The 23,928-nt window shown below is 42.4% G+C and overlaps 1 protein-coding gene across 1 annotated transcript in view; it reads left to right on the top strand.

Moving 5' to 3' along the window:
• LOC139968074 (ras-related protein Rab-28-like) overlaps positions 1 to 23,928 on the top strand; it is a 35,941-nt gene that overhangs the window by 3,787 nt on the left and 8,226 nt on the right. The window contains exons 4-5 of the mRNA XM_071972418.1: positions 6,030 to 6,159; positions 22,552 to 22,655. Coding sequence (XP_071828519.1) covers positions 6,030 to 6,159; positions 22,552 to 22,655 — 234 coding nt within the window. The remainder of the gene's footprint in view (positions 1 to 6,029; positions 6,160 to 22,551; positions 22,656 to 23,928) is intronic.

The raw sequence follows: 23,928 nt of genomic DNA on the forward strand, positions 1-23,928 counted from the left end.
AATATAAAAGTGATCAGAAACACTTTTCAAAAACTAATATTTGAAGTAAAAAAATGGTTGTTGGGCCTTTTTGTGCTTGAAAGGTCCAATTTTATTTAAATAGTTTACTAATCATTCATTGCTTGGATCTGTACGGTACCTTAAAGACCAAATATGGAGGCAATTTTTTTTTTTGAGATTTTCCATTAATTTAGGAGTTTACATACCCATAATCAACATGTGTAAAAAATAATCTTCGAAAACCTACTATAACCCATCCAAAACGACCACGAAAATGGACATTTTCGGTAGTCACGTGACATGAACCTCTGGAATGTCTGAAAACAGAGATTGACCCAAAGGAGCCTCTGGTCACCGTGTGACGTCAAAGTTTGTATACCGCGAAAATCAAACGCTGATATAGGCACTGTTTGTACACAGATAGCGAACAATTGTACTGTTTTTGACTTCCAATTTCGAGCGTTTGAAAAGCTGTTAGCTTAAAACAAGAACACATGAAGGTTAACAACAAGTTTTAAGACAATTATAAGCAGAAATTTTAGTTAAATTGCTTATTTTATTAGCAAAATTTCCACTCAAATGGAGGCATCTTTTACATAGCGTAGCGTCAATAGGTCCGTACGGTACAATATACTTACATAGTACTTACTCGTTTTAATATATATATAAAGTATTATAAAGTATTATATATATAAAGTATACAAACACAGAAAAAGTATCTTGTCAATAAACAAATTTAGCAGTGAATATCCTAATCCACGTTTCTTGTTCAATCCTGGGCGAAAAACTACCGTGAGTCTGTGTAATTCCATAGAGTTAGGTCTAGTTGAAACAGGCCTTGACCAGTACTAACATCCCACAATCACAAGACAGTCACTAACGAAATAAAACGTCCGATCGCTACATACTACCGTTTTTATTCAACTCCTTGGAACATGCAGATGTCGGAATAAACAGAAAGGACAATATTACACATGTATCACGAACTCACGGTACTGGAATACAACAAATGAAATAGATAAATCCTAACATGGCTTTTTACACATGCTGTGAGCCAACGCCGGCGAGAGTTGTAACTAACTACCGTACATGTACTAACAATGCTATACCCTTGGCACGGTATATATATATATACGGTCATCTCTTACAGTAAATATATTACTGTCAATTGCGTGATATAATGTTACATGTAAGGACGTCCAGGGCGTGTTTACGGTCAATTTCACATTAGCTATGTCCGACCATGGTCCGACACAGCTATCGACAGTATATAATTTTCACAGAATGAGACATTTGCAGCATACACAGAAGCAGGGTCATGCATGTGGACTCATGGGCATGAGATACTCCGGGTGCTGAAAAATCTTTCCGCGTGGATCTCAAAAAATTGATCCAAAGTCTGCGGCGTTTTACGTCGGTTCTTTTACTCGGAGATCTAAAAAAGCTGATGCTTTTGTTGGATGAGGTATAACTGCAACCTCCAACAACACAGAATTGTGACATTTTGAGGAAAAAGGAGTAATATCGTTGATGTTTTTGGCAGCTCAAGTATACGACTTTACACACTAAAAGTATAGTTGTGAGTGAGGTATACAAACGTTGACGTCACATGGTCACCTGATGTCTTAGGAATGTTTCAGGAATGTCTGAAATAGAAGCTGACTTTTCGTCCCATTTTTCACTTATTTAACGTCCGAAATTGGTAAAGTTAATTACAGCAATGTAATTGGAATCAGTTAAGGATTACATACATGAAAAATGGTGGGATTTTATGTTCATCGAAAAGTCTCCATAGTTGGTCTTTAATACTTTACTTGTCCTTTGCACATCAATTTATGTAATTGAAACATTGTCATTAAAGTGCTACAAGTACAGCTCTGCACAGTACTGTATCTATTGCATTCAATACTCAGTTTGATATGTCAGTGCATCCTACAGCTAGCCACTCTTGTAAGGGTAAACTCGTTTTTCTAGGCAAATAATTACCATCTTTGAGTGACTGAACCAGTGCCATCATTGAAATTATGAAGATTATTTGTACTACAGTACCCGTTTATCTGAAATACCCAGAAGCCACGACTTCTGCCCTTCAAAAATGTTGCTATGATTGTCACATTTCTAATTGAAATATTGACACTGGATGCTAATTGAATATGATGATGGCTTTAATGAGCAATACAAAATTGTATCCAGCCATGTACAAAATGGCTAAGTATATACTGTAGCTATCTGTTTACAGATTTCACAAACAAAACCAAACATCCTTTAGGTAGATTCACTTTGTTATATACTGTATAGAGTTTGAGTAAGTCTCAAATATGGAGATTCAAACAACTTGACTGGGCTGGGCTAGTAATTGTGATATGCTGGTTGCTCTTTGTATATTGAAACAGTCAAAATAATGACAGTTTGATTTTGATGCAGCTGATCCTAAATTTTGTGACGTATTTCCCTTGTCACTTGCACTGATAATGTATTGCACTATAAATGTAATAGGCTGCAGGAAATGATCTGTTTTGCAGTCTCATTTGACTTCATGTGATAATCTGGTGGTTTTAAGCATGATGATTAAAAGATAGACTTATTGTACTTACCAAATAACACAATAAATACTTAAGAATACTGAAAATTTCAGCAGGAACAATTGGACAAATTTTCTCAAAGTTTGTCAATGAAGATAGGAAGTGTTTACTTTAAAGTTGTGGGACACAGATAAATGGTCAATAAGTAATTAATCGTCGACAGTTTAAAATAAAATATTTGTATTCTTGACTTTCTTATGTACAGATTATTCTTGTACACAATATTTTTAGCATTAAGCAGTAATGTTTAAAATAAAGATTACACAACATGAACAGTTTTTATAGTACAGTACAGTACTGTATGGCACAGTACAGTATGGTACAGTACAGTGCAGTACTGAACATATATAGTAAACTACTGTACTGTACAGTAGTGTACTGTGCAATACTGTACAGTACACTACTATACTGTACATTACTTTACTGCTTTACTGCACTGTACTGTACCATACAGTACTGTACTGTACCATACAGTACTGCATTGTACAGTACAGTATGATACAGTAAAGTACTGTACTCTATAGTAGTGTACTGTACAATACTGTACAGTACACTACTGTACCATACAGTACTTACTGTATGGTACAGTACAATTACACTATATTGTACTACTGTATGCTGTGCACTGTGCAATACTGTAATTTCTCTGGTTACTCTGTTTCTCCTTCATAAATGATTTGAACTCCCTTCAAACAGCTTTATAGGCAGCTTTAATTCAAGTAACCCATTTTCTAAAGTGAAATTAGTCTGTTATTAAAGTTAAATGCAGTATTTTGCCACAGAGGTAATGGAGTGCCTCAAGGCTATGAATCAGGTCTTATTGGGACAATTGTTGGTGTCGACTAGACTCACAATAAAACAGGCTGACTTAGTTTAAAATTTCTGGGTTAAAGTATTAACCACAGATGCACTACAGTAGATGATGCGTTACAGTAGAAGTTCACTTTATCATTTGAATAATGGATGGTGGGAAGTGGACAAAAGTAGCAGGGATAGATTAAATTAGATGAAAGTTTACAGTTTTAATGACAGATGCAAGTTTTGTTTCGTGCTAACCTGTGATTGTGGTACAAAAAGTACTCTTCCTCCCTTGAATGTATGGCGGGACAGGGAGGGTTCAGGGGATGATGACACAATGTGGAGTGGGTTGGGCGGGAAGGGTTCAGGCAGGTTGGGCGGGAAGGGTTTATGGGGGTTGGGTAGGGAGGGTGCAAGGGATGATGACACTATGTGGAGTGGGTTGGGCAGGTAGGGCTTAGGCAGGTTGGGCAGGGAGGGTTCAGGGAACGATGACACTATGTGGAGCGAGTTGGGCAGGGAGGGTTCAGGCAGGTTGGGCAGTAAGGGTTCAGGGGATGATGACACAATGTGGAGCTAGTTGGGCAGGGAGGGTTCAGCCCTGGGATGATGAAGCTGTGTGGAGCGGGTTGGGCAGGGAGGGTTCAGGGGACGATGACACTTTGTGGAGTGGGTTGGGCAGGAAGGGTTCAGGGGATGATGACAATATGTAGAGCGGGTTGGGTGATGATGACACTACGTTGAGCAGGTTGGGCAGGGAGGGTTCAGGGGACGATGACACCATGTGGAGGTTTAAGTTTAATGGCAGATGCTTGAAGTTGTGATGTGTACAATGTATAGTATAACCAGAGATGCGGCTTGTAATTAACTGTGCTGAGATACTCAAGGTACACTTTATCACTTGAATGAAGGGGGGGGGGGGGGGAGAGTAGAATGGCAGAGATTGATAGCATTAGATAAAGGTTCAAAACAGGTTTAGAAATAGAAATGGATGTACAGTATCACTGCTTTTGTAAATCTTCCAATAATTATGATGCAGGAAGCTTTATTTTCTATGATGTAATAAATACTGATGTGTATGATACAACACATCGAAGTTTGTCTAATATTTTTTTCTTCTTCATATTTTTCTTTAGTGTGAAAATTTGCTCATCATATTGCCCATTAAAGACATGAAGGATTACATAATTACGGAATACTTTATAGTTCCCCATGGTTGCCATGACTACCGATGATTTATTCCTTCTGCTAGAAATACAGTATAGATCTGCGAGTCCCAACTGTACATTGCAACAGATATATGGAAAGTTGTCAGGTGGCATTGTCAGTCTAGGGAGCTCTTTGATTGATATTATTGCCTCGGGGGGGGCTTTTAAGAAATGAACCATTATTGACATGGGTGACATGAAGATGTTTAAAAAATGACAGGTTCTCAGTTTTAGTTTGATTGAATCAATCAAATTGGGGGGTTAGTTTATATATATGGTATATATGTATTACATTATTTATATTAAGTTCATATCAAGAGAGGACTCTTTGTTCATTTAGAAATCTTTATTGTAGTGTTATTACTGGAACATTTAGTCTGTCTGATGTTAGCATAATTTATACTGTAAAGGAATTTATCGACTGTGCAGTAGAGAGGTCAGTCTGTTCTCTGTATTGTGTAATACAGTATAGAACTGAAGTATATTTTGAATCAAGAAGACTTGTTACTTAGTCAGCCATCAGTTTAGGCTTGGTTATTTAACTCCTAATTTTTACCATGTACCAGACTTGCTACAGTAGTTGGTACTTATTCCTTTTCTGTTCAAGCACCAAAGGGAGTTACAGTATTTTAAACAGAATATATATGAAAGCAAACAATTTTCCACTAGAAACAAAAGTTTGAAACTATAAGACACATTTTTTCTTCTCTTAAACAAAACGCTCTCTTACTCACAACCTGCAAAATATGTCATCACATTTTAGCTTGGTTAAAGTACTGTGTATGTAGACATGGGACAAATAATCTCAAATGTTTGTACAATGCAAATTTACATGCACACCTCTCTACACTAATTTGTCTTTAATACTGAACTTATCACATCTACTGTACACTACTGTAGATACATAATGTTTCAGCCCTGAACCCCCTCCCCCACCCCATTGACCCTCTTCTGGGTCGACTCTCCATCCCCTCTCTCTAGTCCCTACCCAATCTACTGTACTGTACCTGCTGTCAAGACCGTCTGTGGGAATGTGTCCACCTGTTCCGTAGAATGAACAAACCTGTTGCAAGAATTCAAGATTATTTCTGTTGCAGGGTAAGTGAGACTGGCCAATGCTATTACTGTTCATATGATGTTCGTTCAGTGCATGTAGACATACTACCGTCTGTCTGGGCTTTTATAAAAGATGTGACACTTCATTAATAAACAATGCCAAGAGCAGGTTTGCATTCACTGTTTTCCCCTTCCAATCAGTGTGATCCTCGTCACTTTCGGTTATCATGCACTGAAGAAGAGCTAGTTTTGCTCGACAGCTCTGCAAAAACCAAACTGTAGTTTCACTTCCAATCACTCAATTTTCATAAAGAAGTTTGATGCTCTCCTGAAACAAAATTTAAAAAAATTAATTTTCTGTTTCTTTTTTTTTTTCTTTATATAGGGTGTTCTCTTAGTGTATGATATTACCAACTCATCAAGTTTTGACAACGTAGAAGATTGGCTCCAGAAAGTGAAAGAAGTATTCAAGGACCAAGAGAAAGGACCTCACATCGCTCTGGTTGGCAATAAAAGTAAGTAGCTGTTGTTCCCTTCAGGTTCTGCCAAGGGAGGGGCGAAGCCTGTAGGCAAACTATCTAAGAGTAGCCCGACCATGAGTTGGCGCGAAGCGTACAAGAAAATTTTGGCCGAAAATGCCTTCCAGTTCGCTGGCAATGGCACTTCCCAGGCCTTGTAAGTTGCATCTAAGTATGTTCTATTTTGAAATTACTAGCGATATCATAAAAAAAAATATTACAAAAATATGCTCAAGGAGGCCGCGGTCTCCCCCTTTCCAGCCCCCCCCCCCCTTGGCTACCCTTCGTCCTCTACCAGTTCTTTCTGTCTTTCATTGATTCACCAAAGGAAAAATTGCTGTAAGGAGTTATAGTAATAACTGCAGAGAATGACTGAGGTGTCCAGGTAGCCTTCCTCACTGCCCTCCAGTGTTAGTGCCAGGATGTTAAAAAAGGGGGGAATTTTTTGGTGGGGGGGGAGGATTTTCAAATTTTGGGAGGATTTTCATTTTTTTGAGGGGGGTGGGAGGGATTTCACGATGTTAGTAGTTAGAAGTAGGTACAGATGCCTGCACCAAAATTTAGCGCACATAGTCTAGTACATAAACAGGCAGTACACATGGCCGACCATTGCGACCAATACACACAATACACACTGTGCAGTGCCGCACTAACGAAGCCAGTGTTTTCTGTTTTGGGAAGATTTGACCAATCACATTACTCCTTACAAAACTTGTCATTGGCAACTTTTGTAACTGCAGTAATGGTGCAAGTTGTGGGAAGTACCAGTAACTGAACATTGCAGGAAATTCCCCCGAACTTCCCTAAGAGTAAATATTTTTGCGGGACCCGCTTGATAAATTGCGGGAATTTGCAATCACGCATCCTAAAGCGAACGCTGCTGTCCTCCACTATCACCTCCGTCTATGACTCACTATTATTGAGCTAAAGATTGTAGGAATATGAACGATACATGATAACAGAGGTGTTCATCCTAACCACCCCCCCCCCCCTCACAGTAACCTCCACCACCCTCAAGTTACTCCTTCTGTGACTTTCTTGCTATTATTGAGCTAAGAATTATTGGTGGTTTGAAGGAATGTGAATGATACATGTTTAATAACAGAGACCTGTGTTCATCCCCTCACCTCCCTTGTTACTTTCATGCTACTGTATTATTGAGTATGAAGGAGGTACGCCTAGTTTAATCCATTGGCTACCTCACTAGGAGTACAGAGACCTCTGTTCATTCCCTCACCTCCCTAACTTGTGACTTTCATGCTATTATTGAGTATAAGGAAGGTACGTCTACTGTAGTTGAACCATTAGCTACACCTCACTAGGAGTACAGAGACCTCTGTTCATTCCTTCACCTCCCTAACTTGTGACTTTCATGCTATTATTGAGTATGAAGGAGGTACGCCTAGTTTAATCCATTGGCTACCTCACTAGTAGTACAGAGACCTCTGTTCATTCCCTCACCTCCCTAACTTGTGACTTTCATGCTACTATTGAGTATGAAGGAGGTACGCCTAGTTTAACCCATTAGCTACTGTACCTCACTAGGAGTTCTTGGACCCTATTGTGGCAACACTTCCAATGTACAGTAAAGCTGCAGATGCGTTGATTATTCTTATCTTCTTAGTTTGATTATTTCTTACTCTTTTTTTCACACATTTTTCAAATATAAAATGTTTGCAAGCTTATGTTATTGTACTAGTCTGCCAAAATGAAAAATTTGTGGACTTGCGGTGCACTTAATTAGTTCCATGATACAGATAGATTACATTGTTGTCAGCGACTCATTACTTTATAGATCATGTTTTGATTTTACCATGGAGACATAGCCAATTATGTGAAGTGTCAGCCTGGAGGTGGTAACAGACGGTAAAGAGACATACAGTACATTGTAAAGAAAGTTGACAGTACTTTATTACTGTTGGGATCTTATATCATATGCTCTATGTACAGTAAATCCTTCCCATGGCAGGTTAAAACAGCGGTCAATTCCTGCCAAATGTACTTGTCAGTCTTAAAGGCGGCATTTTGTTTTCATCAACACATCAAAATATTGGATTAGAAAATTTCTTGACTAGTTAATTCATATCGTCATAAACAGGAAAAAAAGAATAAAAAAGAAAAGAAAGAAAAGTCATAAACTGGAAAAAAAAAGAAAAAAAAGGAAAGGAAGAGCACATTAGAATGCAAAATAAGAATTTAATTCAAGAAAAGATGCACAGTAAAGGAAACAAAACACTCATTGACGAGGTCACCTGTCAATTACCGTCACCCACCTGCCTCATCAGATACAGGGCTGAATTTACTCTTGGAATTCAATTTAGAAAATTGAAAAGTTTGGTAAATGGTTTGTGGCAAGGATTTGTACAAAGTCATAATTGCAAAATACTTTACCAAACTAAGAAAGAGAATGGAGGTTACTAAAACCCACAAGGCTTGCCCAAGGTTCATTCAATAGGATTTATTCAATGGCAATGGCAGAGTGCGTCTAAAATGCAGAGTGTGATGACTCGGATGAGCCTGTTTGAGCTGTTAAAGCACAGCTTCTTTCAGGACAGTGAAACAACATCAACAAAAATCAGCTCACCAAATAGGGCCAATACTAGGAAAATTGAGGTAAAAGTGACTAGTTTCTCAGATTTGAGGCGGTTTAAAAGGGGTGGGGGTGGGGGAGTAGCAAATAACAGCCAGAGGAGAATAGGGGAAACTGATTTCACTGGGTGGGGCGGGTGGGGGGGGGAGAATGGACGAGTGGTATCAGTAGATTTTCAAACTTTTAGTCCGGAGATACTGTACAGTACCTTGAGGAAACTTAACTTCTTCAAATGTTTAATTCATATTGAAGATACCATACTGTATTTAGTTTTAAATAGTGCATGAAATAAAAATAAATGCATAAATAAATATAGTAGAGAAAAATGTTTTACTCAGCGGACTTGACATTTAAATGTCCCACTTTATTCAGTGTACATACTACTGTACATACTGCAGCCAATATTTGTTTGCACAGGGAATAATTCAGTGTTCTAAAATTTGAATGAAGCAGTTTCAAGGCTCTGAAATTTTTCTCTCATTGAATACTAAAGTTATTTTAGAGAAAACTACTAGATGTCTTTACACTTGTTTGGCAACTTGACAATTTCGCATAGCATATTTTGCATTGCGATACTGGATGAATTATGCCCTGATGAACTGCTGTGTCTTTCATAACGAGTACATGCACAGTACAGATTGCTTGTACAGTACTGATGTGATAACATTTGTGCAGGACTGTATAAAGAATATGATGGTCTCCCTTCCCCCCTCACCAGGACAGTGCCTCTGACATGCCCCATTGAGTAGAAATCAAATGCTTAAAAGCAATGTAAGCATTGTTAAGTGTAGTTGATGACATTCAAGTTGAACTATGTAAAAGCATTGTCAAATGTGTTAACAACCATGTTGTGAAGTTTAGTAGGTGGGTACACAGGGAATAATTATATTGTGCCTGTTACAGCAGATATATGCAGTGTTGAGAATTTTAGTAGGTGGGTCCACAGGGAATAATTATATTGTGCCTGTTACAGCAGATATATATGCAGTGTTGTGAAGTTTAGTAGGTGGGTCCACAGGGAATCATTATATTGTGCCTGTTACAGCAGATATATATGCAGTGTTGTGAAGTTTAGTAGGTGGGTCCACGGAATAATATTGTGCCTGTTACAGCATATATGCAGTTTGGTGAAGTTAAATAGGTGGGTCCACAGGGAATAATTATATTGTGCCTATTACAACATATATATTGTGAAGTTTAGGTGGGTTTACAGGGAATAATTATATTGTGCCTATTACAACATATATTGTGAAGTTTAGGTGGGTTTACAGGGAATAATTATATTGTGCCTGTTACAGCATATAATATCCAGTTTTGTATAGTTTAGGTGGATGCCACAGGGAATAATTACTCTTCAGTTTTAAAGGCAGATTAACAGACTTTCTCCTATAAAATACTTTGGTTTCTGTGTACAGAAAACAAACGGTTTTGCATTTGTGTAGAAATTTGCCAACTTTGTATCAATCCTACAGTAGCAAATGGCGTTTTGATGCCGGATAAATATTCCATTCTCGATAGATCTCTGATGTACAGTATGGAGCTTCTAAGGTGACATTGGGGTACTGACATATATGTGTAACAGACAGTGCTGTGATACAGTATCTCAACAATGTTTTTTTGTTCAGATATTGAGACATTGGGAAAGATGATAATCATTATCGCAGTCCTGTATGATTTTATCTTGACTAAATATGAAATTGATATACAGTAAACTTGAGCTTCCTGATCAAACAAAGTTCTTGAATATCTGAATATTAATTAGCGTAATATTATGATATATTCAAATAAAAAGATCTTTATATCTAAATATGACTTTAGCATTAAGCAATTACAATATTGAGATGAAAATCTTAAATATCAGAATTTGATCTACAGTACTGCTAAATTTTCAGATGTTCGATATATCAAAATACTGTACCTACTGTACTGTATACATACAAGTTCTCAATACAAGCTGAGCAAATATTACAGAATTGAGATTTTTTTATTTTGAGAATCTCAATGTGGACTTGAAAACTATGAACTGATGCTATATTAATATTATAATTGCAGGGAATAAATTTATTAATTTATCCAGTTATCAAATCAAAAAACAAAATGCTACATGCAAAACTGGCAAATTGCTACAGTTGGGCAAATATAACAGTTTTTATATGCAGGAACCATAGTATCTTATATATACTGTAAGAGTAAGTCTAACTGCTTTTAAAACTGCTGCACAAAAGTTTGAACGCTAAGTTATTCCCTGCGTTGTATAATTTAGTTATATAAAATGTACATTAGCTTCATCTCGACTAGTCACGTTTCCTTAAAAATTACTGAAACCAATTGATCACGTTTTGATATTTTATTGGCAGACTCACTTTTCAGTAGAATGAAATGATTCAGTCATTTATCGTAATCATTTTTAAAGTACATTTTGTTGAAAAAAAAAAATCTCAGAGATTGAATCGAATTTTAACTTCCTTGAGTAATTACTCTTAGAGTGTGATGAGTAATTTAAACAATGCACTCTTCACTTAATCGTACTCATATGTTACTATGGTATAATCTCATTTTAATTTCAACATTGTGGCTAAGTACAGTATATATGCTTGTACTGTAGTATGATATGTACAGCAAGATATATGGAAGAATTATGTGTGCAGTTTAATTATATAGTCAATGTACAGGGCCTACTGTCTCTTTGATACATTAAATTGGAGCCATTACTTTCATCAATCAACAAGTTCCTCCTCTCCAGTAATAAAGAGAAACTAATTATGCAGCATTTTAGGGTTTAATGTCGGTCGCTCATTTATTCTACAAAGTGAAGTTCATAAGCTATGGCAGTTCTCGGTAATGTAAGTTTTACTGCACAAGTAAATGCAGATATTATTGAAGTTTTTGTTGTAGAGTAAAATAAAATGAAGTGAAATGAAAACAAATGAATCAACAGTATTGCCCAAAAACATTCATCTGGTTAAAGAGACAGAGTCTGGTCATTTTGCAATCGTCGAAGCAAACCATTTTGATTAATTGTGACATTTTTTAAAATATTTCCTTTAAATTGCATACTGTAATTACTCCTTCAGCTTTAATATTGGTTTTGTTAAAGAAATATTTCTGAAAACTGAATCTTGAGCCAATTTATGCAACAACAAAAAAGGAAAAACAATTACTTCAGAGATACTGTATAATAGTACACAATGTGTTTTCTTGCAGATTGTCTAAAATTTTGTCAGAAGTTTGTCAACCTTTGTAATCGTACAAGTGTGACTTTTTATAAAGCCTCTACTGTAATTATTATGTTCTACTGAGTAAGGCATCTTCCTTGTCTTCTGTTGCATGTTGACACTGTTTGTACAAACCCAATTATAGTGTCCAGAGCAAGAGAGAGACAGAGAGTGAGAGAGAGAGATGGGGAGGGAGAAAAGACAAACATTAGTACTACTGCTTTAAGCCTCTATTTTGTTTTCGTAAGTGCTGCTAGTCTCCCAACTACCCCCGCAAAAAAAATTAAAAGACTTTGACAACATGCAATTTACGTTATTCCCTGGTGAACTGCGAAAACAGAAATAGAATCTACCGGACATGTGGGTACTGCATTGTAGAGGGGAAACAATGTTAACAGGGACACGACATTTACTGTAGTTTGAAATAATTTGTAAAGTTATATCACAGATAATTTTCATTTGGTAGAATATTGCTAAATATATAGGTATGTACAGTGCTATATAGGTAAAGGGCTGGGTGAATTCCATAGAAAATGTTACAATGTTTCATATAGTTTGTGATATTGTTGGGTGTTCTGTATGTATTGTTCACAATAATAAATTGGGAAAACAAAAGAGGAGGAATAGGACAGGGCGGGGGTGAGGCGGCGAGGGGGGCAGGGGGGGGGGGCAAGGATTTTCAGCTGCTAAGTAAAGAACACGCATCTTTCGGAATTTCTGTACTTTTCTGCAGGAATGTTCTGATATTTAACTTCATCCCAGACTTTCATGAATGTTATATATTCTATACACAATTAAATATCCTGGCAGTGGTTTGAGGATAGCAATGAAATGTTTTAAATTCAAGCCTACATGATCATCATGATTATTATTATTAGTATTGGACCATATACAAACCTTGAAACAAACATGTCTTTGGACCGTTTACAGTATAAGATACAACTGTACTACAGTAGCGAGACTTTCTGTGTTGATTGAGGATGCTGAAACTGTCAGAGGATGGAACTGTGAAAATGAATCCGGTATCGTTAGTAATGTATGATACAGTAATGTATGATACACTGTATACAGTGTGACAGGATGATAAATAGCACTGGCAAAATCAGTCAGGCTATAAATTAAAATGTACTCCATAAGACAGAAACTGACTACAGTTCATTGGCATAATTTAGCATGTGGGTACTTAAAACTTGTACTGGTAAATCAGCCATAAACTATGATTCGTGCCGAGCCAATGTTCAGATGTTGAGACCAATCTTGTAAAGGTGGCGCTATCAATATCTTACTCTACATACATACAGTATATGAACAGTGTATGGGAATGCCAGCAATGATAATGTTTGGAGAGAGTTTGTCTGTGATGTCCTAAAGTGATATTCATTGTAATAACTACTGTATGCTTCCCCACGTGGTTAGCTGTTGAATGTATTTCTTAAAGGTTTCAACTAATTAACATCTTTTGTTTGAGCATCATCCTACAGTGTTGTACAGTAGTACTGTACATTATGCTTGCGCGAGTATTCTTGGTACATGTACAGAGAGACAAAAGGCTGACTAACGATGATGATGTTCCAAAAGATATTTACATGGTACTGTACGTATTGTAAACTTGATATTTTTTATTGTGTACATGGCACACAACAGTTTAAACAACACATGTACAGTACCTAATACTGTACATCGGCTCAGGGACCTCAAGAGCTAGGAGGGACCTCAAGGGCCAGGTAGTTCCTGTCTTAATGGGCCACGTGGTACCTCATGGGCCAGGTGGTACCTCGTGGGCCAGGTAGTACCTCATGGGCCAGGTGGTACCTCAATGGCCAGGTGGGACCTCAAGGGCCAGGTGGGGCCTCATGGGCCAGGTGAGACCTCATGGGCCAGGTGGTAACTCATGGTCAAGGTGGGACCTCAAAGGCCAGGTGGGACATCAGGGGCCAGGTGGGACCTCAGGGGCCAGGTGGGACATCAAGAGCCAGGTAGTACCTCATGGTCAAAGTGGGACCTCAAAGGCCAGGTGGGACCACAGGGAAACGTGTCACCAGCCCCAACTTCTTGCAGCCCTCATACTACTTCAAGAATTTTACAGAAAATTCCTTGTCCCATATATTTTCACAGGTTCCATTTGTTGACCTTTGGCTTTGCTCTGTAGTCCCTTGACACTTACCCCACCCCCTCTCCCCTTCTTCTCAGGACTGTACATAATCCACATATTACAATACTTTAATATGGGCATATCATACCTGTATATCATACATTTCAAAATCACTCTGGTGACTTATTGCTATATTTTGCAATTTAAGTAGTACAGAACATGCAGTACATGCATTATATGTAAATAGTAAACACTTTATCATAGTTCTCTACTTTTACTCTTGTGCAGTAAATTAGTATAAAGCCCTGTAGCTGTAATACTATAAGCCCATCATGCATGCAACGATAATGGAGGAAACTAAATTAAGTACTGTAGAAGAAATTTGCAAACCTTGGGTGCTTTCACACTAGATCCAGATCAGATCTCTACGTCAGGATCTGAAACACTCCCGTATCAACAGTGACAAGAGATATCCAGTGACCTCATTACGTCACATGTATTCTCACATGAAATTCCAGTCCTGTATCATGCATGTGCTAATTCTTAAGTAGATTGAGTGCTTGTGGGCCATACATAGCGTAGTATTGTCACCCTAAGGCTATGCAACCATGACAACGAAAGTTTTGGAGTATACGTACTACGCGATCCACAGCTGCACATGACACATTTGTGACATTTCCAATCGGATGTTTTTACCAACATCCGGTGAATAGCGGGGGAGGATCAGAGTACAACTCTTCGGATCAATGCATAAGTTTACCCCATGGAGAGATGATCCTTTGATATTTACTTCGCTCCTCGCTTACCTGTCTCCTCACAACCTTAGCACCTCATTCTACCGTGCCTATAAAGTCCTGGTAAATAAATAACACTGTGCGCCCTCTATGACCGGACCCCCCTTCCGGTCCCTCCTCCTTTTTCATTCTACCATTCCAAGTGCCTACACGCATATTTTTCTTGTGGATAGTTTCCTTGGAAAATTGTCTTGGTTTTCTTCGACGATCGCCGGAAGTTTTTTAGCTTCGGATCTTTAGAAGTTTGACAGTCCTTTCCTGACCGATAAGTATCCTTTTTATCAAAAAGGGAGGGTTTTGGGGACTGTTTTCGTAGTGCGTTTCCTCCTCGGGTTGGTTTGCGGCGGGGTTAGCAGTTCCGCGAAACTGCCTAGGTTCCCGCCCTATTCCTCCCCACGCTATAGCGTGTTGTTGTTTTTGTGTTTTCTTAGCTTGTTTACTAGCTTTCTTCCCCCCAATTAGTTTCTCTCGTCCCCCTTTTGGGGATTCATATTGCTCACATATATTCACTCTTTTTCGTATGTATTTCTCGCTCTCTCATTTTTGTTTCAGCTTGCATTTTCATGTTAGGCCACCCCGTAGCGTTACCTTGTTTACCGTTGCTAGGTTACGCTACGCTCCACCTAAGCCTAATTCCCTCCCTAGTTCTCCCCTCTTACGTTAAGCTTCTATTGTTGTTCATTTATCACTAAGAAGTAATCTTCCTTAATCCGGTTATTCAGCATGTCACGCAATCCATTGAAGTGCATCAACTGCTCTATGTTTCGCCCAGGCAGAGCCTGGGACGAACACGACCTTTGTCCAAAATGCAGATCCTGCACTCGACGAGACCCCTGCCTGGTGTGTATTAAGTTTACACCAGCTCAGTGGCAGGACATCGACCTGTGGCTTGAGGGCTTACGTAGCAAGCTCCAGGGAAGGCTGGACTCGATCCCGAGCGCAATCGGGGCGCCGGAGGCTCCAGGAATAACGGGAGATAGAGAGGAGGAGGGAGTAGTAGAGAGAGAGGTGGAGGAGAGTGGCCAGGAGAGGGCCGAAGGAGAGAAAGAGGTAGAGAGAGAGGAAAGAGAAAGAGAAAGAATTCCCCTAACGGCCCCGGCTACGTCCGGATCAGTTACGGCCAGAGGGAAGGGCAGGAGCAAAGGCAAGGCTCCTGCCAGGAAAAGACCTCCAAAGCAGAGGCACAGCTCGGCCGGGCTGGAGACTCCGTCTCAGTCCGGGCCGCAGCTAAACAGACCCACAGAGCGCGGCCCCTCGGCCGTGGGAGGCTCGGGTCCTAAAGAGAGAGCAACCGAGGGGACGCGGAGACGGAGCCGGCCCCGTTCCAGGGAGCCGGACAGGGAGCCGGAGAGGCGGGTTCCGACGGAGATCCCGGCCCGAGAAAGTAGGGAGAGAGAGTCCTCCCGCCGACCCAGAAGGGAGAGATCGGGGTCGCATACAAGATCCCCAAGACGTAGAGAGAGGAAGAGATACTCTCCAATCTCCGACGAGTCCTCGGACTCTTCCGACGATGGATACAGAAGATCCAAGAGGAGGCGCCGGTCCCCGAGACGGCGTCAGGAAGAGGAACCAGCTTGGCTTTCCAAACTCACCGGCCTGCTACGGCCCCTGCTGGAGCAAAGGACGTCCACGGTAGCCGACGTGGCACCGGGCCCTACCAGCCCCGTATCGACCATGGCCCCGCAACCGGCCCCGGACCCGGACGCTCTGGATTGCAGAGCGTCGGTGAATCTTTCCGGCTTGGAGGACGAAGGGGAGCCCATAGATCCAGATCCTCTCGACTACGATCCTATGGAGGACAGCTTTGGTCACAATTACGAACCGGAGGAAGCACCCGTGACAGGAGGAGCCCTCCCACAGGAGCTAATAACACGGGCGGCAGACATATTCAGACGACACCTGGGGTTCGAGGAACCCGAGACGCAACCGCAGAAGGCGGGCCGGGTATCAAAATTGACGGCGACCGGCGAAGCGTCATATAAGCCCAAAACTACCATACCAGTAGACGCAACCTGTTATGACAGATTTGAGGCCATTGCCAACAAGACCAAGTGGACGGCCTTCCCGGCCAGGGCAGATAGAGCGGTCAGGGTACCTGACGAGGCATGGAAGGATCTATTCAGATGCCCAACCATTCCCCAGGAGGCCAAGGAGAGATTAAAAGCCGAACAAGGGGCCTCATCCACACACGTGTTCAAGACCCCGGACCAGAGGAAGCTAGAAGAGCTTTTGGTAGAGGTGGACATGGCAGCCCGTTCGGGCATGAAGTTCGCATCGGTACTAATGCTATCAGCCGAAGTCCTTATGCGACACCACCAACAGCTCCCTGAGGACAGCAGCCAAGTATCCAGGGACGAAGCGGGCCAGCTCCTCCTGCTGCTGGGCCCCCTCGTCAGACTCGCGTACGATCAATTTGCAAGGGTCGCTACCAGGTCCGTTAAGGCCCGTAGACAAAACATCGTCTCCGCCATCCACTGGCCTTCGACGGAGGCGAAGGACAGAATGCTGGAACTACCAATCCTCGGGGAAGACCTTTTTGCGGGCTGCTTCCAAAAGAAACTCCAGGAAGAGGTAGCCCGAAGGGAGACTCTGGCCAAATCAGAATTCCGACCCCCACCTACCCAGAGAACCAGACCCTTCCGCCCGAGGGAGAGCAGAGCACCTAGGGGAACGAGAGCAGCACCCGCCAAATCTATGAGCAGAGGAGCTCTCAGAGGCCGAAGCCGGGGGGCAGCCTTCCGTCCAACCCGCCCCTGGGCCCCCAGAGGAGGCAGAGGCTCCACGTCGACCAGACGGGACAGTGACCGCTCCTCCAATCGACCAGCGTTCGCCGCCCAGCCCTAGGGGTGCCCACCTCACCGCGGCCATTCCGCCGGTGGGGGGGAGACTAACAAACTTCTCCCAGCAATGGGAATTTATTGGCGGGGACAAGTGGGTGTTGGACACAGTCAAACACGGGTACAAAATAGAATTCTCCTCCAGCCCACCTTTCGGGGGCGGAGGAAGGCAGACACTCACACCCACGGACCCCGTCAAACGCTTAGCCCTAGAAGGGGAAATTCTGGCCCTGCTGGCCAAGCAGGCAATTACAAGAGTTCCGGAAGAGACGGGACCACTCTTCCGGTCCTCCTTTTTTCTGACCAAAAAACGGGACGGCACCTGGCGTCCCATCCTAAACCTAAAACCCCTGAACACAAAACACATCAGACCAAAACACTTCCGTATGGAGACCTTAAACTTAATATTACCCCTACTCAGAAAGGGCATGTGGGCGGCGACCGTAGACTTACGGGACGCCTACCTGCACATCTTGATACACAAAGAACACCGACGATTCCTAGCGTTCCGGTACGCAGAACAAGACTACCAGTTCCGGGCGCTCCCATTCGGCCTAGCCACGGCTCCCAGAACCTTCACGAGAGTCGCGGGAGCAGTAGTCGCCTACCTCAGAAAAAGAGGGGTCACCCTCTACGTATATCTAGACGACTGGTTGGTAGTAGGGAACAGTCTATCGGAAGCAACCAACAACGTCCACAAAACGCTCCAGACCCTTCAAGAACTGGGCTGGATCGTGAACCAGAAGAAATCACGGCTATCACCCTCCCAGACGATCCAGTTCCTCGGGGCCATACTGGACTTCACCACCGGGGTAGCCCGACCCTCAGAAGAAAGAGTCGCGGCAGTCAAGGCGACCACACAACAGATCTTGGCACACCGGGGGTCACCAACGGGGACATGGCTCCGGGCCCTGGGACTCATGGCCAGCCTCGTCGATATAGTGAGACTGTGCAGGCTACACATGCGACCTCTGCAACTGCACCTGCTGAGGTCCGCAGACCCTACAGACCCAGACAAAACAACGCTCATCTACAGGTCAGAGGAGGTCACACAACACTTTCGATGGTGGCTCGACCCAAACAACTGGAGTTCAGGGGTACCCTTTGCGATACAGCTACCAATGACATCGATAACGACGGACGCGTCACTGTCCGGATGGGGAGCTCACTGGAGCAATCGCACAGCATGGGGGACGTGGTCCCAAACAGAAACATCTCTCCACATCAACATCCTGGAGATGATGGCGGTCAAAAGAGCCCTGGAAGCTTTCAACGACCACGTACAGGGAACGATAACCACAATCTTCACCGACAACACGACAGTGGTGGCCTACATCAATCGGCAGGGGGGCACCCGCTCAGAGAGACTGTGCCGACTCGCGTGGGAGGTGATAACAGCGGCCGAGGACTCCGGCACGATCCTAAGGGCTTCCCACATCGCAGGCAAGCTCAACGTGATGGCGGACGCCCTATCCAGGGGGCATATAGACCCCAACGAATGGTCTCTGGAACAGGAGACTTGCGACAGAATCTTTTCGATCTTCGGCAGGCCCACGATAGACCTGTTCGCAACACACAAGAACAACAAACTCCAGACCTTCTGTTCCAGACGATTCCACCCCCTGGCCTACCACACGGACGCAATGTCCCTCTCCTGGGACCACATGGATGCGTACATCTTCCCGCCGCTATGTATGATCGGACAAGTCCTCAGGAAAATTCGGAACTCCAAGGGCAGGTTCACACTAATAGCCCCGTTCTGGCCTCGCAGACCCTGGTTCGCCGAGATCCCCCAACTCCTCATGGACGTCCCAGTGAGTCTACCGGACAAGCCCCACCTACTGTCCCAGAGACAGGGAACTCTCTCCCACCCAGACATCAAGGGGTTACAATTAGTTGCCTGGAGGCTGTCCGGTCTTCCCTACGACAGAGAGGCTTTTCAGAAGCAGCTGCCGCGATGGCAGCCGACGCTAGAAGGGGAACGACCGCAGCGACTTACGATTCCCGTCTGCGGAAGTTCGACCAATGGTGCCGACCGAGACAGATACTGCTGCCTGCTGCCTCTGTGACACAGATAGCCGAGTTCCTCCTCTCACTCTTCGGAGAATGGAAACAAGTCTCCACTATCAGGAATTACAGGTCGGCCATCGCTGCCATCCACCAGGGCTTCCCAGATGGCTCCACACTGAGCAATAACCCGTACATTGCACAACTCATCAAAGGCATGGCGAATCGTCGCCCACAGATCAGACGGCTGGCCCCCTCCTGGGGACTCTCAGCAGTGTTACATGCCCTGGCAGGACCACCATACGAACCAATGGCTAACGCCTCCCTGGCTGCCCTCACAAAAAAGACACTCTTCCTCGTCGCAGTTGCGTCAGCAAGAAGGAGGAGTTGCCTCCACGCCCTATCCACCAAGCAGAATCACATCAGATTTGAGGGCCACGGGGTGAGGATGGTTCCAGACCCGTCATTTATTGCAAAGAACCAGACCTTGACCTTCTTGCCAGGAGACATTTTCATCCCGGAAATTAAGACCATGTCATCAGTAGCCGAGGACAAACGATGGTGTCCAGTCAGGGCACTGAAATGGTACCTGAACAAGACAGAGAAGTTAAGACAATCAACTTCTCTCTTCATCATACCACGACCACCCTACGCAGCGGCCTCCAAAGACACTCTATCCAGGTGGCTAGTAGAGATCATACGCCCGTTCACATCGGGGACCTCCCGACCAAGGGCTCACGACGTCAGAGGGGTCGCGGCCTCTACAGCCCTATTCGCCGGCATCCCGGTAGAGGACATACTCAAAGCAGCAGCGTGGAAAACTCCAACTACGTTCGTCGCCTGCTACTTGACCGACACTTTACACGCCGAAGCGGCATTTGGTAGCGCGGTGATGCGAGGTCCGGTGGGTAACAGGTCCCACCCCTCGGGCCTCCCACCATCGGGCAGTGCCACTCGGTGCTAAGGTTGTGAGGAGACAGGTAAGCGAGGAGCGAAGTAAATATTCCAAAACTTACTGGTTTGGATATTTACGAGTGACGAGCTTACCTGTCTCCATTCCCGCCTCCCTCCCCCGAGAGGGTGGTGGGACACAGCCGGACGGAGGAGCGGTCGCTCGACTTGACTCATGACTCCGAGCTTCACACCAGATAGACAGAACCACCATCCACCAGAGAGCCATCGACTATGTCTATCGGTGAGTGTACCTATGTGTTTCCGTATGCGTTTGCGTACATAGTCTTTCACTTACGTTCTCACCTAAGTTGATCTAAGGGTAACAAGTGGCGGACCGTAAATCTTTAGGCTCCTTGTTAGTGTAAGGGGTAGTTCCGCCTGCAGGGTTCAGGAGAGTGTCCCCCCTTCCCGCTGCGCCGGGGAGGGTTACACTCCCCCCTGCTAAGAAGGCGTCAGTGAATTTTTTGTTAGGGGTTCACTTTGGGAAGTTAACTCGACGGGGGTCGTTGGGGGTGGCCAGACCTTGCCACCCCCACTCCCGTGTCCGTGAGGCCACTCTTTAGGAATGGTCTCATGAGAAAGGAGGAGGGACCGGAAGGGGGGTCCGGTCATAGAGGGCGCACAGTGTTATTTATTTACCAGGACTTTATAGGCACGGTAGAATGAGGTGCTAAGGTTGTGAGGAGACAGGTAAGCTCGTCACTCGTAAATATCCAAACCAGTAAGTTTTGGAATAACATCAGGGGATCTGATCCGGATGTAGTGTAAAAACACCTCTTGTCTTAAGCTCTGCCATTCGATACAATGTTCCATCCAATTGTTCACAGGTTGTAAACAATAATCTCTTTCTTACACTTTGCTTTGAGTTTTACTTAAATAACGCTTGGTAATCAGCTTGTGCGGAAACAAGTTGTTCCCTTCAAAACACTGCATGGTTAGGTCTAGGAAGCTATTTTCAATAATGTTCAAGTCCTGATAGGCTATTAGAAATCCCTGAAGTTTGTAACAAATAGAAATTTGTAATTTTCGTGCTCTGACAAGCATTTGTTCTAATGCACACATACATGTATGTATAAATATTCTTTCAACTATATTGTGTATGGACCGAAATTCCACAATATTCAGTAAGAATGATGAGAGAGAGGGAGAAACCCATTATTACAGCAAAAATATGGGAAATTAGTTCTACAGTTTATGATTATTGAAGATCTGTAAAATATATCTATAAGGGACAGATCTTTGCAGGAATTTCAGTAAATTTTCACAGCAAGCTGATTTATAGGCTACTGGAACTATACTGTACCAAAAACAATGCAATTTATAAATTGACAAGATTTAATTTCATATGAGTACAGTAATTAAGGAGAAAGTACAGAATTTTGAGAAATTTTCTGTTAGCTTTTTGCTTGACTTTGCCGCCAGTTTGATACAGGTACATCAGTGAAAAACATTTCTTGAATCAAGCAGAACCATGCACTGGTGATGAATACATAAAAATTCATAAAAAAAAACAGAAGTGTGAAAAATGTGTAGACTATATCCACCTTGCATATATATATATAACATGTTTGCTTTGGAAAATTTCAACTTAAGCTGCAATTTAACAAGAAAAAATTCACCTACTGTACAGTACCTGTATAGTAGCTTTTTGTTGGTCTCTTTTAATACAGTATTAGTCTTCTGAAATTATATGTTTAAAAAGTGTTTTTTTTTTCTTTCATCTTATTAAACTTTTGGTGCTGATTATTATGTACAGTCATGATTCCCTGTCAGTCTCTAACCACCTAATGAACCCTCTACCTCCCCCTCCCTCCCCCGCCCCTCATTTCCAAAAAATAAATTAATTTCAAACTGTTTTTTCGTATCACACTTCAAACTTCTTATAAATTTCTCATTTCAGTGGATCTCGAGCACATGAGAGCAATCAAGCCAGACAAGCATAACAAACTCGCTCAGGAGTACGGTTTCTCCAGTCATTTTGTTTCTGCCAAGACAGGAGACTCTGTAAGTGAAAAACAGATAAAGAAAGATCCAACCTCATTCACTTGACATTTTAATTAATTATTTACTTCTTTTAAGTGTATGTTTAAATCAGCTGGTTGAATACCTACTCCTATGGTACTAATCATTCCACCATCAGATGCTGCGTTCCGTGCGAGGAGGTACATTGTGTCATTTTCTGCGGCACACACACATGCGAGAAGAGGCCATGGACAGGGTCATTAATCCTCACTGGCTATGAACAGTGCAGTAGTATACAAATATAAACACCTTGTGTTCTAATTCTTATTCATGTGATGCAGTCTAAGCCAGTCTGCTATGACATGCCAGGACCAAACAGCTCAAGGATATCAACTTTAAAAACAGTAGGCTTTCTTGAGGTGTTTTATATATTTGGTGAGAATCACACATGTAGGCCAGGACTGAAGTGTTCATGACTTTATAAACTTGTAAAAAGCAGACTTTATTGAGGCCACTCAACATCTGTTGAGTTATAACCTTTGCATAAAACGTGAACATATTGTACTAGTAATGTCACATTTGAGTCAGTGCCAGCTACTAAAGAGGTCACCAGTGTTGCCCCAAATATGCTAGAACTTAGTCAGATAGGAATTAACTGCCCCCCCCCCCCCAAAAAAAAAAAATAGTTTTCCACACTGAGATAATTAATTGTCTATTTTAACAATCCTCGATAGTTTGACTAATTAAGAGGATTAAAGCCTCTAAAAAAGATCTTTTGAAAACTTCTATCAAATAGTTAAGGAAGCTAAATTGGGTTGCTAAACACTAACGACCTTCAGAGCTAATGACCACTGTGAAAGCAAATTGAAGGATGCAACTGTTGAAATGAATATGTATTCATGATCCTAAGAAAGTACAAGACACCCATTAGCCACTCACTGCTATCCCTTGTCATCACCTCTCCTTCAAAACCAGTTCTTTCACTGTTTAAATAATCTTCTGTTTCTCTTTATATGAAGAAAATCTGGATGAGAAATGTTTCAGAATATGTCAAGAACAGAGCAAAAATACACAACTTGACGATGAAAGCAAACAACCACTTCATGATCCTTAAACACAAGCCCCAGATCTATTCATGATCGTCCTACAGTACTTAAACACAAGCCCTGGATCTATTCATGATCCGCTTACAGTATCTAAACACAAGCCCTGGATAAATGTAGCACATTACATAAGCCGTGCATTACAATCTGCATTTATTAAAAGCAGCAGCAACAGTGGTTGCACTAAAATAAGCTCGAGATAGAATTGCTAG

The sequence above is a fragment of the Apostichopus japonicus genome, chromosome 5, assembly GCF_037975245.1.
Source record: "Apostichopus japonicus isolate 1M-3 chromosome 5, ASM3797524v1, whole genome shotgun sequence".
In the NCBI taxonomy this organism is placed as follows: domain Eukaryota; kingdom Metazoa; phylum Echinodermata; class Holothuroidea; order Aspidochirotida; family Stichopodidae; genus Apostichopus; species Apostichopus japonicus.